We start from the raw sequence: 15,340 nt of genomic DNA, 5'->3' as shown, positions 1-15,340 counted from the left end.
TGTATCTTACTTAAAAATCATTGCTTTCTTTAAAGTATTTATAACTATTCTTTGAATCTTTGAAAATCAGCACAGCCGACATTATATATGTATATATTAAAATTTTCAGAGGACAGCAATCGACAACAAAATACACAAAGAAGTTCAAGAACAGAACTGGATCGACCAAAAGATATTAGAAATGGAACAATTGATGCAACTTAAAAAAAGAGTGGTGGAAAAGAACGAAAGAATGGAGGGTTTAAGGATCAAGAAGGAAAGTTTCATAAGAAAGTCACGTCAATTAGCCGATTATACGGCAAAAATGAGAGAAAATTTGAAGTAAGACTCATTATTTTTAATTTAAAAACACATTTTAGATACGTTTTCATTTGTAATTGATCAAATTTCAGGCGTTCATTGAGTCCGGACGTTTGTCAAAGGGGTGTCAGTCCGTGGTTTCAACCGATCAAGGGTCTGAAATATCAAATATGCCTCTCGCCAAACAACTACGACAGCAGCGTCAGACTCGGTTAGTGTCATTGGAGAGTTAAATGAACAAAAGACTCGAATTTTTAAATTATTTATTATAAAATCAAGTTTGCAAATGTTGTTGACGATCAACCAGGATATAACATCGAACGATTCATCACCACCGTTCAAGTTTTTAGACGATACAATTTCTTTTAAAAAAATGGTTGTGGCTATTTGCAGGTACTATTTCTGCGACAGGCGCAAAAGCCTTCTGCGCATGCGCGTGAACTTATAATCCGATTATAATTTCTTACATTTAATGTATGCTAGACTTGTTTAATCAATCGTTCATTATACATGAGGCAAATAAATTTCGCACGTTATTATAATAGATTTATATAATTTAGCTAGTTCGCGGCTTGTACTTGTATGTAGGTATTATACGTTGTATATGATAATAATTTTCTAACAATTAATAATATTAACTAATTTGGATTATATTTTTTACTCTACGTCACTTTACGAGCTCGAACTAAATTTTAAGAGGTTTAAAACAAAATTTTAACGGTTAACACGCTGACAGTGACAGTTCACGCGCATGCGCAGAAGGCTTTGCGCCTGTCGCAGATATAGTACCTGCAAATAGCCAATAATTCGCAGATATCGTACCTGCAAATAGCCAATAACTTGTAGATATAGTACCTGCAAATAGCCACAACCTAAAAAAATTGCCATACATTCATCGTGTGTAAGCTTTCGCACGTCTATTCGATCGGCAGCAACGGTCGGCAGAGCGTATTTTTTTATTATTATTCAACTTTAACCCAACTTAACTCAATCAAATTTGTATTCTAAAACTTTTAAGCATTGTGGCCTCGTTCGATTGAAGTCTACAAATATGCTCTGCGTACCATCTACCGTCTAATTTCTACATCATTATGTATATATATATCAAAAACCAATTATATTGATTTAATAAATAAATTTAATACAGAGGATATAATCATTATTTTATTAAGAGAAAACAAATCATACGATGGCATATGGAAAAAGCTTTATAATTATATTTAAATTGATAAAAATCAATCGGGGAGATTTAAACAGTACTAAAAATTTATTTTGTACATTTACGTTACGTTTAGTGGTGTTTCATTTGTTTTTTTTTTGTTTTTTTTTGTATAATAAACATTCTTATATATTATTAAAAATGTGAGCACTTTTATGATTGTATTTATATTTTAAAATTTGATAACATTGTTTCATTAATCCAAAAAACGTACAAAACGTGAGTATATTACACCTAAATAAATCAAATTTACTGAAAACAAATTATCAACTAAGTTTTTAATATCTAACAATGAATTTGGTTAACGTAGTTAGACATTTAAAAAAATAATTAATAAAAATCTTTTGTTTCTTTTGAGAAATTAAAAAAAAAAATTGTTAATTGTTAACAATTTAAGTGTAAACATTATTTACATCAAAGAAAATAACATTTAATTTTAATGACTCGCAAGATGATCCCGTCATCATAAATGTTTGTTCAGCGGGACGCATACTGAAAGAGGAGACAAATGGAATCACTTCAACTTCTAAGTGGTTTTTTATTTCCAATTTACGACCCACCTTAGCAAAAATTTCAAAAAAAAACTCACAATACATATGTACACACACACACACACATACGATAATTATAAAAAAATAAAAACAAAGACAAAAAAAAAATACTTTGATCGTTAATCGTTCGTATTCTAAGGTCTCGGTAATATGTGAATATTTATAAAAGTTGAGATTTTATTCAGAATTAAGAAACGTCTTTGTGCACGCACACATTAAACTATGAACCACATCCCGTTAAGAATAACTTTATCTATTAAAAAAAACAACTAGATAAAGCAAGTATTGGAATGAATATCACACGTTTGCAATGGTAGCTTGAACAATCTTGAAGGTATGTGTAATATTAAAAAAATAAAATGGAACGCAAGATAAATGCAAAGGAATATATCTCGGTATGTGTTTCGAATATTACAAAACAATAATAATAGTTTCAACACACGTTTAAGCTTTCTCTATTTGAAATGTTGAGAATGTGATTTTATAATACTAGTACAACATATTTATAGAATAACATTTAAATACGCTTCAGGTACTTCAATAGAAACATTTTTTCTACTAATGAAAAACAAACATGGGTGACATTTTCAACACATTATAACACTATATTATGATAAAATTGAACATGATCCTCCTGATAATACACAAAACCTGTAACCAAATTAATAATAATTATATATTTATAAATATATATGTACCCGATGGAAAAAAAAGTAATATATATGTACATTAAAAAAAATTGTAATTTGTTCATAAATTATAATAATACAAATTTGAAGTTATATAAACAACACAACAAAATGTTTACAAAATCACAATATATGTAGTTTCAGTGATTTTTTTATATCTTTTCGCTTATATTTATTTGTATATATAAAAAAAACAACAACATCAAAATGGATTTATGTATTTTGAACACCAGTGAATTGCTTTTTGAACTCGAGACGACACCGAGAACACATTGTCAGAGTTAATTAAGCTTTACAGATCAAACCGTCAATATTAACCGTTTGCCCGCGGCCGTCTTCTATGGAAGCTTTGGGCGACAAGTCTGTGGCGCGGCTGTCTTCCATAGAATTTCTGAACTTTGCACGGGATTTTGAGGCTTATATGCGCCTATTTCAACTGTTTTAAGGTTCAAAATTGGTTGAATATATTACTGAGTTGAATGCTATCTATTCAATTTGCTTAAAATTAATATATACCAGTCAAAAATTAGTTTTTTGTGGAACCATACTGAAACCTCGTTTATGTGACGTCACGTCTTCAAACAATTATGAAGAATGATTATTTAACAATTAATCCAAAACTACGAGATATATTATGTATTTTATTGTTTAAAATAATACTTTGTGTTAATTAACATATCTGGTTACTTGAGTAAATATTAAAATCTGTATTTAAGGTCGAAAACTCGATTGCCAAATTCGCGAAAAAGGTGCCGCGCCACGTACAGGGCTTGTTCGCTATATTTATTGCCGCGGGCAAAGGGTTAAAAAAAATGTTTTTGATTTTGTCACTGACACATAACCCTATAAATATTCCAAATATGCAACATATATAGTAAAAAAATGAATAACATTAAACTTTAACATTATTCACCCTTTCCGTGTCGTGATAAATAAATCGAATCAAGCAAAAAACAAAAAAAAAATGATAGTAGGTTATCACTCAAGTTCTTGCCACAATTAGAACAATCAATACAGGATCGTCTCCCGGCACATAGCTTTAGAAATCGGTTGATCGTAAAACGTAATACAGTCCCACTGAAGTTCTGGAACTAACATGGTGTCCCATTCGTAAATTTCTCTAATATTTACACAAAAAGAGCACACAGTATTTATACAATTATATATATATAATATATATATATCAACGTTAGAAAATACATCTTTTAAGAGTCACCCAATAACATTAGGCACATGTTTTTATTAGTTTTATTCGACTCATTTACAGTTATTATACATTTCAGTCACACATTCCTTCACTTGATCGTATTTTATACGTAAACGGAAGTAGTAGTAGTAGTAGTAGTAGCCTCATCGATACATTATTTGGAAAATGCCCGTAGATTTTATGATATATATTATATAATAATACAATCCGACATTGGTTGCAAATGTCTTTTATTACACATAGATTTTCTTTGATTTGGAAGGAAAGAAGAAGAAGAGCACAACGTACGAAGCAGCTTCACAGCGGTGATTAAGAATTAAATGGCGATGAGAGCGCGAGATGTGAAGAATGTTTTACTTTTTTTTTGATTTATTGATACAACACTTTGACCTGTACCATGAGTCGCATACGGCAAAATGAAAAGCTATAATAATTACTCTAAAACTACGCGCGTGCATTTCAATCCCCCTTTTTTGATGTGTTGGGTGTCCGTTTGGGCGAATTGTTATGACTATTGGTCGCAGAGTTGCTGCGAGACTTCACATTGTTATCTTTGGAATTGGAACTGTTCGCGGGTCCAGCGGGACTCCGACCGCTGTCGTCGACGGACTGGACGGGACTGTCCGAGATCTCCGAACTGGAGCTCCTGATGTCGCCCTCCATCTGCACCGCAAAATTAATAAAATCGTTTACAAAACTTCGACACGCGTGTCACTTTTACACTCTTGAAACGATTCACACAACATACCTGGCCAGCAGACAGTGCTTTATATGCTACTTTTAAAATTAACCACGTCCATATGACATGAAGTACCAATAACAGGCAAAGTAGACTATTAAAAATATAGTATGCAGGGAACATTGGTAATAGTAGTGGAGCCCTTATTGACGAACTGAAAACAATTTCACAAAATTATATTTCAAAATAATGCACTCGATATAAAAAAATAAAAAAAAATCATGTACATACATACATCGAATAGTATACTGTGGTCTATAAGTTGTGACAAAGCTTTCTTATCTTTTACATGAGAATCAATAGTAGATAACTTTAAATCAATGCTTATCTTTTTATAACCACTCTATGCAACACAATCGTAGTACCGAAATTGTCAAAGGTGAATAATCAAAAGGGTACAAGTTTTAAACAATCAACAATGATTGCGATTGAAGAACTACTGTCAAATTGTATAGATGTTATCCTAATTTGTATATAAATGCAGTTTCGATTAAACCCAATATACTAATTTTTACATAATCTTTTAAAACTATGTTTTCCAAATCCATCTACCTCTACATACATATGAAAATTTTTAAAACCAACTATAAAAATGAATCATTTAAAAATGATACCGATATAAGGGTCGATAAAACAGTTTTCTTCTTCCCCATGACAAGATGTAATTTAATACGATAGCATAGTGTCACTGTCAATAGATTCATTAATTAGAAAAGTAAATTTGAATTCATCATTTGTCGATTTCTCCGTGTATATTAGAGATGCTTAGCAAAGTCAGTTTTCAAGTTTTCTTACTATGACAAACAATTTAATAGTTTTAACACTTGCCTTTGCTAAAGAAAAAAAAACCACTGTGCTGGACGCCAAGCGTCCATTTGAAAATGTGTATATTAAGGTTAAACAATGCAAAATCTGCTAGGTTAATTATTGTAATTAGCTATAAATATCATTTTATCGTGTATTGAACGTTGTAACGATGATCAATAATATAAATCAATCGCAGGAGATGAACAAATAATAACAGTTGAAGCAGAGCCGTCATACCAAGGCGGATATCATTCTCACACTGACCGTTGAGCACAGCGTACTGAATTCCCGCTCTCTCTCGCATCTGTGAGGTACGTGTACGAGGGGCTTCCCGCGAAAATAATTATTTCTGTTGATATTGATCAACGTTTTTATTTCGCAATGACATAATTCGAATCATTGAGGTTTTGATGAGGCATACACAAAATAAGAAGACCCCGCATTCAGTATATTTGGAGATATAGAATAAAATATAAATCCTGGCCACTCTCTATCCATCACAGAGTGATATGTTTTAAAAAGATTAAGCCATCAGGTATTTTGTAATGTGTCATTAGTTAAGTAGAAAAAAAAGTTCTGTAAAAAAACTATATGTACAAATAAAGCTGACTGATGAATTAGGATTGATACATACAATAGTCCATTTAAAAAATTCATACTGCAAACTACATAACATCTTCGATTTATCTTGTTCTCGAAACTAAATTTAAGTTATACTTTGAATTCCAAAGCATACTTGAAAACAAGATACTGACTATCTTAACAACTCTCGGCAACTATTAGACCACCTGTATAAGCAGTAATTTCTACGTATGCGAATAAAACTAAAACATATATAAATAATCACCTCCAAATGATATAAAATGGGAAGATGCCCAATCTTGTGACTATCCACAGCACGGTGAAGACGCCAAAAATGCAATCGCACAACTTCTGATAACTAGCATATTTTGTTATCTTTGCAGCCTGCAAATTGAAACAATAACAAATATGTAAATACATATATTGATCACTCAACACACCCTTCAGATCGTCACATTCGGACACTCACCTCGAGGAATATATCGGCGAAGTCGTGAAGGAGCAAAACGAGCGTTCCGACTCTATGCAAGTTGGTCACCCAACTGAAAGACATCAGCATAATCGTCGCAATATGATGAATGAACATTTGCCAGAAGTCTTTGCGCTTGATGTCAAAAAATTGCGAAACCGTCAGAGACCAGTAGAAGGACAGCGATATCATATAATGCCACCATACGTCGTCTGTCACACCCTGAAACATTATAAAACCAATTCCAATTGAATCATCTGTAGAACTTATTTTTCTTCTAATTTTGTATATGTATGTACATAGATCGAAAAGTTTACCTGGTGTGGATATCCTAAGTAGCAATGGTCTATGTCCCACAACCATTCCTTATCCCAGAGGATGTAGATGCCGTAAACGGTGCTCGTTGTATAGTACGTGCAACGCCATGCGTTTTCACAAAATTTGACTAGGGTAGACGGCTTGTCCTGACTCCGGCGCTTCCGCCACCATCGCTCTAGTTGCCGATCACTTAGGTCCAACTGCTTCGATAAAGCTTCTGCCTAATATAAAAAAATAAAAGAAATACATTAACTCTTTGCACTCGAATGCCAGCATTGAGGTTTGCGTTATAACTCGAATGCCGCCACCTTGCGGCAATCATTCATGCTTTTATTGGTTACTCTAAGGGTGAAAACATACAGAGATGAACGGCACACCTCGCCGTAGGTGGTGTCCTATATTTCTTCAAATATGGGATACACCGTTATCCATCACTGTCAAGCAAACATACAATTTGACCGAAAGAGGTCCAAAGGATCATTGTGGGGCGGAGCATGCCGGGCATCCCATGAATGGCCGGCACGGCACTGAATGTATCTTTAAAAGTATCTAAAAAATAAACATGTAACATTCACCGCTGTGTGATTTCGCCCTAAATCAGAGGCACGCAACCTCTTGATATTCGCGGCCAGGGTTGCCAGACGTCCCTATTTGAGTGGGACTGTCCCAAGTTCAATAGAAAAATCCCAAGTCCCGCATTGCCTCTGAAAATCCTGACTTAACATAATTTGTATATGTACAAAAATTTACGTTTGTAGTTTTTTGACGCAAATGAATGGATCACTCTCGGGCTATTATAATTGTGTGTCGGTAAAGCATTGAAACAATAAACTGAAGGTTCCATCAATTGTTATTCAATGTAGTCAAAAGATTTAACATCATTTATGCAGAAACATTTTACCATAGTGGGTATTGGAAATATCACAATGACACGAAGCTATACAAGATTGTAAAAATAATGTAATATAATTGATTCCAGCGCTATTTCAATTCAAACCTGACCTAACCTCAAAAAAAAAAGGGTCGATAAACCGTAGGTCAATAAATGAGTGACTTGGATCATATGTGCGACAGTAAAAACATTTTTTAAAAGCAAAAAGGTAATTATGTATGGTATGTACATTAAGAAAATCTGAATAGCATTGACATACTTATATAATACAAGACGTCTCAGCGTTTTATGATCAGAGTTACGGGTTCTACATTTATTTATATATATATATCATTACAGGTTGCCCCAAGGCGACAACTATGGCCTAATTTGTACAAATGTACTATATATATAAATTTTGAAATAGAGGCAGTAGCGGCTCGTGAGAATTTATAATGAGGGGCTGCAGGGATCAGGCTGTAGTAGCCCGTAGTAGAATGAAAACAAAAATAGCATGCATATGTACTATACTGGGAGGTCTGCAGCCCGCAGCCAATGTGGACGGCAAAAAAAGCATGCATTTGTATTGTACTGGGAGGCTGCAGCCCCGCAGCCCATATGGATGAGCCGCCACTGGTAGGTGACCAATTCGGTGAGGAACCGTTTTAGCAATGAAATCAGATAAATTGGCAAACTCTGATATGACACAAACGATATGGAGATTAATTTATTTACGATTTATCAACGATTCTGAATATGACATTTAATTCAGCAAGGTACTATTCAAAGAAGCAAATGTATTTAGACATTGATAAATTTCTGTACAAATAATTATTTATATTTAGGTCAAATAATTGACAGGAGTAAAAAATCAACGGTCACTTCTTGAGTCATCTTCGGTTCGCAGACGATATAGTTTTAATAGCTCGCGATCCACCTGACTTACTTAACAGACTAACACAGCTGGACAGGGAAAGTAGGATTAAAAATTAACGTATTTAAGACTTAACTAATGTTCAATAGTTATTGCATGCCTGATAGCATTTCATTAGATAAATAATAAAATAGTAAATATTTATATTTAGGTCAAATAATTGACATGTCCGGTAGTAAAGAAGAATAAATAAAGAGACGTATGAAACTAGGATGGAGGGCATTTGGACGAATGAATGCCGTTTTTAAATAAAAAATGACACTGCTTGAAAAAAAGATCTTCGATCAATGCGTTTTGCCAGTGATGGCGTATGGATGTGAAACTTGGACATTGAACGCCGAGATGCTACACAAAGTCCAATGATCTCAAATAAGTATAGAACGCTGTGTGCTCGGCGTAACGAGAAAAAACAGGAAGCGGAACATGTGGGTGAGAAATATGACAAGGTTATATTTCTCACCCACGATGACATGGACGAGAGAAAAACAGATACGAGTGGAAACGTGTTAGCATCCAGCAGTGGATGGTGAGCGACTGTAAATGATGATGATTATGATGACACATACATATTGTACATAAATTATAACACTAAAAATTTTTAGATGTGTCAACGAACAAAAAATTTAATATATTCTTAAAATCATCATAAGAATAGAATGATTTTGAACCTTGATTGTGACCTCTCTATTGTTAATAAAAAAAAAAAATCGAAATTGCATCAAATATACTTTTGCTCAATATGCAGCCACAACACTTCGACCTTCAACGGCAACAATTTACACTCAAACAAAATGATAAATCTCGCATTCTTCATATACTTCCTACAAATAACTTGACAATGGTGTGTGTAACTATCATCTGGTATGTAGCATATCCATATGTTCAAACATATATTCTATGAATTTTTATTGTAATTTATTCATTAACCCTTTAATGATGACCAACGCCGATCGGCGTTTTGTCAACAAATCCATGAGCCTGAAATACACCGATGGGCGTTGTTTTTTAAGTATGTAAAAATAAACAAGAATACTACCCGCTAAGCCTTTCCAGGTAGCATTGAAAAAAAAAACGCATTGAACATGTTTATAAAGACTGGTTTACACCGGAATTTCTGAATTTATAACCATAGCAGAATTTATCGATGGAAATCCCTAACTGCTGAGTATTTTATTTGACAATGATCGATAACGGTGTATCCCATATTCGTTATTGACCACTGTCAAAAGCAAGGATACATTTTTACCGAAAATGGTCCAAATGGTCGTTTTGGTATAGATCACTGTCAAGCAAGGATAAATACTACCATACAATTTCAACGACATACATAGGTCGAATGTATCGTTTTGTAAGGACTATCCCAAGTACGCCACATTTTTTCTATATGTTTAAAACTATCTAAAAAAAAAAAAACCACGTCCCACATTCAGCGCCGTCTGATTTCGCCCTTAAACAGACTTATAAACTCATATTATTTATGTATACAGGTAAAAACCCATTTAAGCAAATTACATAATAAAAATATGTAATGAAATCTTGTAATATAAAATGAACAATAAAAGAAAACGAAAATCAGAAAAGACAGTAAAAAACCCATTCAAGTAAATTGCATAATAAAAACATATAATGAAATCTTATAATATAAAATTAACAATAAAAGAAAAATCAGAAAAGATTAAGGAAACACAATTTTCTGAAAGGATTAAATATGTCAATGTCTGTCTGATCAGCTAAATGGTTAAAAAGCCCTATGCCTGTGCATATATGTAGGAGTATTTAAAAGAATGTTAGTTTTCGCTATAATTGGCGAAAACAGAACACGTTTGCGTATTCTAAAATAACATTGTTCGACAAATGACGACTTTTTTATGGTTCAGAGACGAGATATGATTTTTCTTATAGATCTAAGCCCAGTGAACACGAATCTGGTAATAAAAAATGTTGATTGGCATGAGATTCGGAGATATGTGTTTTTAAAATCGCGCGATTTTTCTATATCTTCGTGTTGTTCGGTCGATGCCTCAAAATCTGCCAATTTCCTATTCAAAATGAATATTGTAATCTATAGTCGGGTATTTTATCTTTCATTTGTAGTACTTTCCAGCTTTCAAATCTCTCTAAGTAGTCGTCCAGTTCAAACCAAAAGTCAAAAGTACGTATTTTCATTTGGGATTTTTTCCCACTGTTAATACTATTTCATATTGAGTATTTTCTATTGAAATATGTTTATTGGGATAGTGTTCTGGCCACACTATTTTTTGTTTTCGTTTGAAATGGTTAATTGGAAGTGTGCTGAATTCGGTAAAATTGCGAGCTAAAAGCTCAGTGTAATTAGTTACAGAAGCTATAAACTACACTTTTGTATTGATCTGAAATGAAGTATCCTTTATATATGTAGATCCGGTCTCGGTGACGAGCCAGAATATTAAATTACAGAAAACACAAATATCGGAAGGCAAAGACCGAAAAACGAAAGATCTTAAGTCGAAAGATAAAAAAAAAGGTTGCATGGTAAACGGTACCTACTCACTTAATTTGCGCGAGCAGGATACAACAGGAACAAGAGGAACAGGCTTTTCCCCCCGTATAAATGTGCGCGCGCAGAATACGGGAGGAAAAGCCTGTTCCTCTTGTTCCTGTTGTACCCTGCTCGCGCAAATTAAGTGAGTATGTACCGTTTACCATGCACCCTTTTTTTTTGATCTTTCGACTTAAGATCTTTCGATTTTCGATCTTTGCCTTCCGATATTTGTTGTTTCTGTAATTTAACATTCTGGCTCGTCACGTAGACCCATTTTATCCTCAATTGTTATTCAATTATTAAATTTTTAGTTTGCAATCATCATTTACTAGTTGTTTTACCCGGCTTCGTTCAGTCTTTGTAACTTTGTATAAACAGCTTAAACATGGCGAATCTAATATTAAATATGCATTTGTTTTCTTATTATATTTATTTGAATCGAAAAAAAATAATACTCGACCATATCGAATCGTCACCATAGAAACTTTGATTTGTTTTTCGATTACCAACCAACCTTACATACATACATACAAAGTCTCTTTCGAAATTATATAGGAAAAGCCTGTTCCTCTTGTTCCTGTTGTACCCTGCTCGCGCAAATTAAGTGAGTATGTACCGTTTACCATGCACCCTTTTTTTTTGATCTTTCGACTTAAGATCTTTCGATTTTCGATCTTTGCCTTCCGATATTTGTTGTTTCTGTAATTTAACATTCTGGCTCGTCACGTAGACCCATTTTTTCCTCAATTGTTATTCAATTATTAAATTTTTAGTTTGCAATCATCATTTACTAGTTGTTTTACCCGGCTTCGTTCAGTCTTTGTAACTTTGTATAAACAGCTTAAACATGGCGAATCTAATATTAAATATGCATTTGTTTTCTTATTATATTTATTTGAATCGAAAAAAAATAATACTCGACCATATCGAATCGTCACCATAGAAACTTTGATTTGTTTTTCGATTACCAACCAACCTTACATACATACATACAAAGTCTCTTTCGAAATTATATAGGAAAAGCCTATTCCTCTTGTTCCTGTTGTATCCTGCTCGCGCAAATTAAGTGAGTATGTACCGTTTACCATGCACCCTTTTTTTTGATCTTTCGATTTTCGATCATTGCCTTCCGATATTTGCGTTTTCTGTAATTTAACATTCTGGCTCGTCACGTAGACCCATGTAGATCAATTTAACATTCTAAAACAGCATAAGTAGCCTGTAGGAGACATCAATAATGAGAATGTCAAAATTGAAAAATTTAGAACTGGGTCATCAATCAGTTGAGAGATTCCAGCGATGACTACGACGACGCAACCACCATAGAATAAGGGTCAATTACACGCTGATGACCTTACATATTGCTGACAGTAGTTCGAACCGAACAACAGGTGATTAGGCCGCTGGGTAAACATCCCACGTGAGCGGTTATACACGATCATTTTATAATATGATAGAATGTGTCTACGAAGCAACGGTACTAATTAACACAATTTACACAATTCGAGCTTTTTATGAAAGCCACCACCACCACACGTTAGCTAAGAACCGTCTCGATTGATATCCAGAGCGCGCGCACGGGGAAAGTGTTACGCGATTTATTATAGCATATATTATTTATATGTGAAGTAATCCTATGCATACATATACGGTATTGTAACACAATCTGATAGGCCGATGCGGAAATGCCGTCTCTCGTAGATATATGTAATCTGAAAATGTGCGAAAAAACACATATGTACATATATGCAAACCCAAGAAACACGAGCGAGAGAAATTCGTGTAGATTTGTTAAAAAATTTGACAGGTAAAAGTCGGAATTCTCGACAGGGCGGACCCTCTAGGCTCGGTCGACCCGCTTCCTTCCTGTGATTGGTTGCTCTTTGCGACTAATGTAGTATTGCCGTGCCCTGAATTAACTCGACTTTTACCTGTTGAAATACTCCGACATACACTGCCTGGTTCGCATATAATTTCGGACGGTTGGGCAGCGTACGGAAATATGACCAGACAATAGTCCCGATTTACAACCTATCGAATATTTATAGGCTATTATAAAGGGAATAAAAACAACACCCTGGGGCAAATTATGAGTTAAAAAAAACTGTTGAAAATGTATGGTTTGAAGAAATTTCGGACGACATACTAAAAAAAGTCGTATTGTCCGTGCCGGCAGGTATTACTACCGTCATAAATGCAAGACGATTGTCTAGTAATTATTATATTACTATTTATTGTTGTCATATGTCCATTGCCTATGTATATTCATAGAAAAATATATACTGTAATATTATTTTAGCTAGAGACATTTGAAATACATATAAGAAAAATGCCCTATTGTGCGTGTTTTTTTAAAATTCGTATCTCGCCCTAATTTAAAAATATAAATAATCTTTTTTAATCGTAAAACATGTTAAATAGTTGAAATCAAATAATAAAACCAAAAAAACTCGTGTATAGCTTCATGTAATTAAAAAAAATCGAACAATTGAAAGTGATGCGATTTCTCTGCACGTTACTGTATTCATATAATTTGAATATATGTGACACCTTGACATTTTTCTCTTTGATTCAATTTTAAAGTATACTACATATGTACATACATCTAATATATAATTTCAAAAGAGACTTTGTATGCATGTGAGGTTTAAAGGTTTAGGTGGGAGCATCGAAAACAAATCAAAGTTTATAAGACGACGATATCGATAATGTTAAATATTATTTTTTTCGATTCAAATAAATTTAACAAAACAACAAATGAATGTTAGCAATTTGATTGTTTTGCCATGTTTAAGCTGTTCATATTAGAAATACCGAGCGAAGCCGGGTAAAAACACTAGTATTTTATAGCGCTTTTCCGATCGGAATATGAATTTAAAAATGAAATCACATTCTGCTATCGATTATTGTGGAACAGGAGCACCATTGCGGACACACGAGTACACATTTTAAATATTAATATGTACGCAGCACGTGTTTTATTTTAGATAGTTTTGCACGTGTAAAAAACGCTAGTACGCCTGATCTATGCCATGGCACCCAGGCCAAAAATCCTCGTATTGACACAGTGATTCCCACATTTGAAGAAATGTAGGAGGCCAAGAACGTACTCGTGTCCTTCGATTCAGTGTGTTTGCACCTTTACAGATAAAAAAAAATAAAAACGTTTTCAGATTTTCACGATTCAAAATGTATAGTTTTGGATCTCAATGTAATATTAAGTTTAATTTATTATGCACAGATACATACGTTATTTAATTAAAAATATATGCTTGAAGCCTGTTCTTTAATTTCACATTTAAATGATAAATCGACGTCATCAAAATTCATATTATACTGCAAAAAATTAAGTAAACGTTTTCTTTAACATTGCCAAGAGGAAAAAAGTAAGTATTATGCCGAAATATGTTATGCATATTCGATTTCCGTGAAGAAAATGCACATAATGTACACACACATGTATACAAATGGGCATTCGCCCAAAAATTAAGTATAAATATTCAAAATTTGCACAATTTATTAGCAATCTCGACCAATTACACGAGCATTTAAAATAAAATATTCATGTGTACGTATATTAATACCCTTCATTATGTGATGTTAGCCTTTCAATTGGGCACACATTGTCAGAGGGACATGCAATAAAATTGTGCATAATTGCAACGACATTAGTTGTATGTATGTATATGCCATTTACCATGGAAATAACGGCTAGTTCCTGTGACTGTTTGGATCCCCTCGTACATTACATGTACATCGACAATTCTCAAACTGTGCAGAAACTTCACTAATTATTAACTGCTAACTGTGTAAATATATGTATAATCTAATATAAAAAAGGCTCAAGCTTTGGATTGACTGCAATTAAAAATAATTTATTAGGAAGTATTTCTGTAATACTGAAGGTCAGACTTGGATATTTGTCACTGCAAGTCGATCGTTTCCTATCAGAGTTTGCCAATTTATCTTATTTCATTGTTGAAACAGTTCCACATAAATTTGACAAAAACCATCCAACTCACTACATCACCACTATTTGAATATGATTCAAAAAATTTATCTAATATATAATTTCGAAAGAGACTTTGTATCTATGTATGTTTGTTTGGTTCGTAAAATCCGTGTCGTTCAAT

The 15,340-nt window shown here is 33.4% G+C and overlaps 2 protein-coding genes across 3 annotated transcripts in view; both read right to left on the bottom strand.

The window, feature by feature from the left end:
- Positions 1–15,340, bottom strand: part of LOC143920042 (uncharacterized) — a 366,222-nt gene that overhangs the window by 83,474 nt on the left and 267,408 nt on the right. The window lies entirely within an intron of this gene.
- schlank (ceramide synthase schlank) overlaps positions 3,966–15,340 on the bottom strand; it is a 37,789-nt gene continuing 26,414 nt past the window's right edge. Inside the window, exons 3-7 of one of the 2 annotated variants that reach the window (XM_077442717.1) lie at positions 6,881–7,102; positions 6,564–6,785; positions 6,360–6,478; positions 4,715–4,859; positions 3,966–4,629 (exon numbers count right to left, since the gene is read on the bottom strand). In XM_077442717.1, coding sequence (XP_077298843.1) covers positions 4,426–4,629; positions 4,715–4,859; positions 6,360–6,478; positions 6,564–6,785; positions 6,881–7,102 — 912 coding nt within the window. In that variant the 3' untranslated portion in view covers positions 3,966–4,425. The remainder of the gene's footprint in view (positions 4,630–4,714; positions 4,860–6,359; positions 6,479–6,563; positions 6,786–6,880; positions 7,103–15,340) is intronic. The other variant, XM_077442718.1, reaches the window with a different exon arrangement.

Source organism: Arctopsyche grandis, chromosome 12, assembly GCF_051622035.1.
Source record: "Arctopsyche grandis isolate Sample6627 chromosome 12, ASM5162203v2, whole genome shotgun sequence".
NCBI lineage: Eukaryota > Metazoa > Arthropoda > Insecta > Trichoptera > Hydropsychidae > Arctopsyche > Arctopsyche grandis.
Note: the sequence above shows the minus strand (reverse complement) of the source record. Positions and strands in the feature narration are given on the sequence as shown.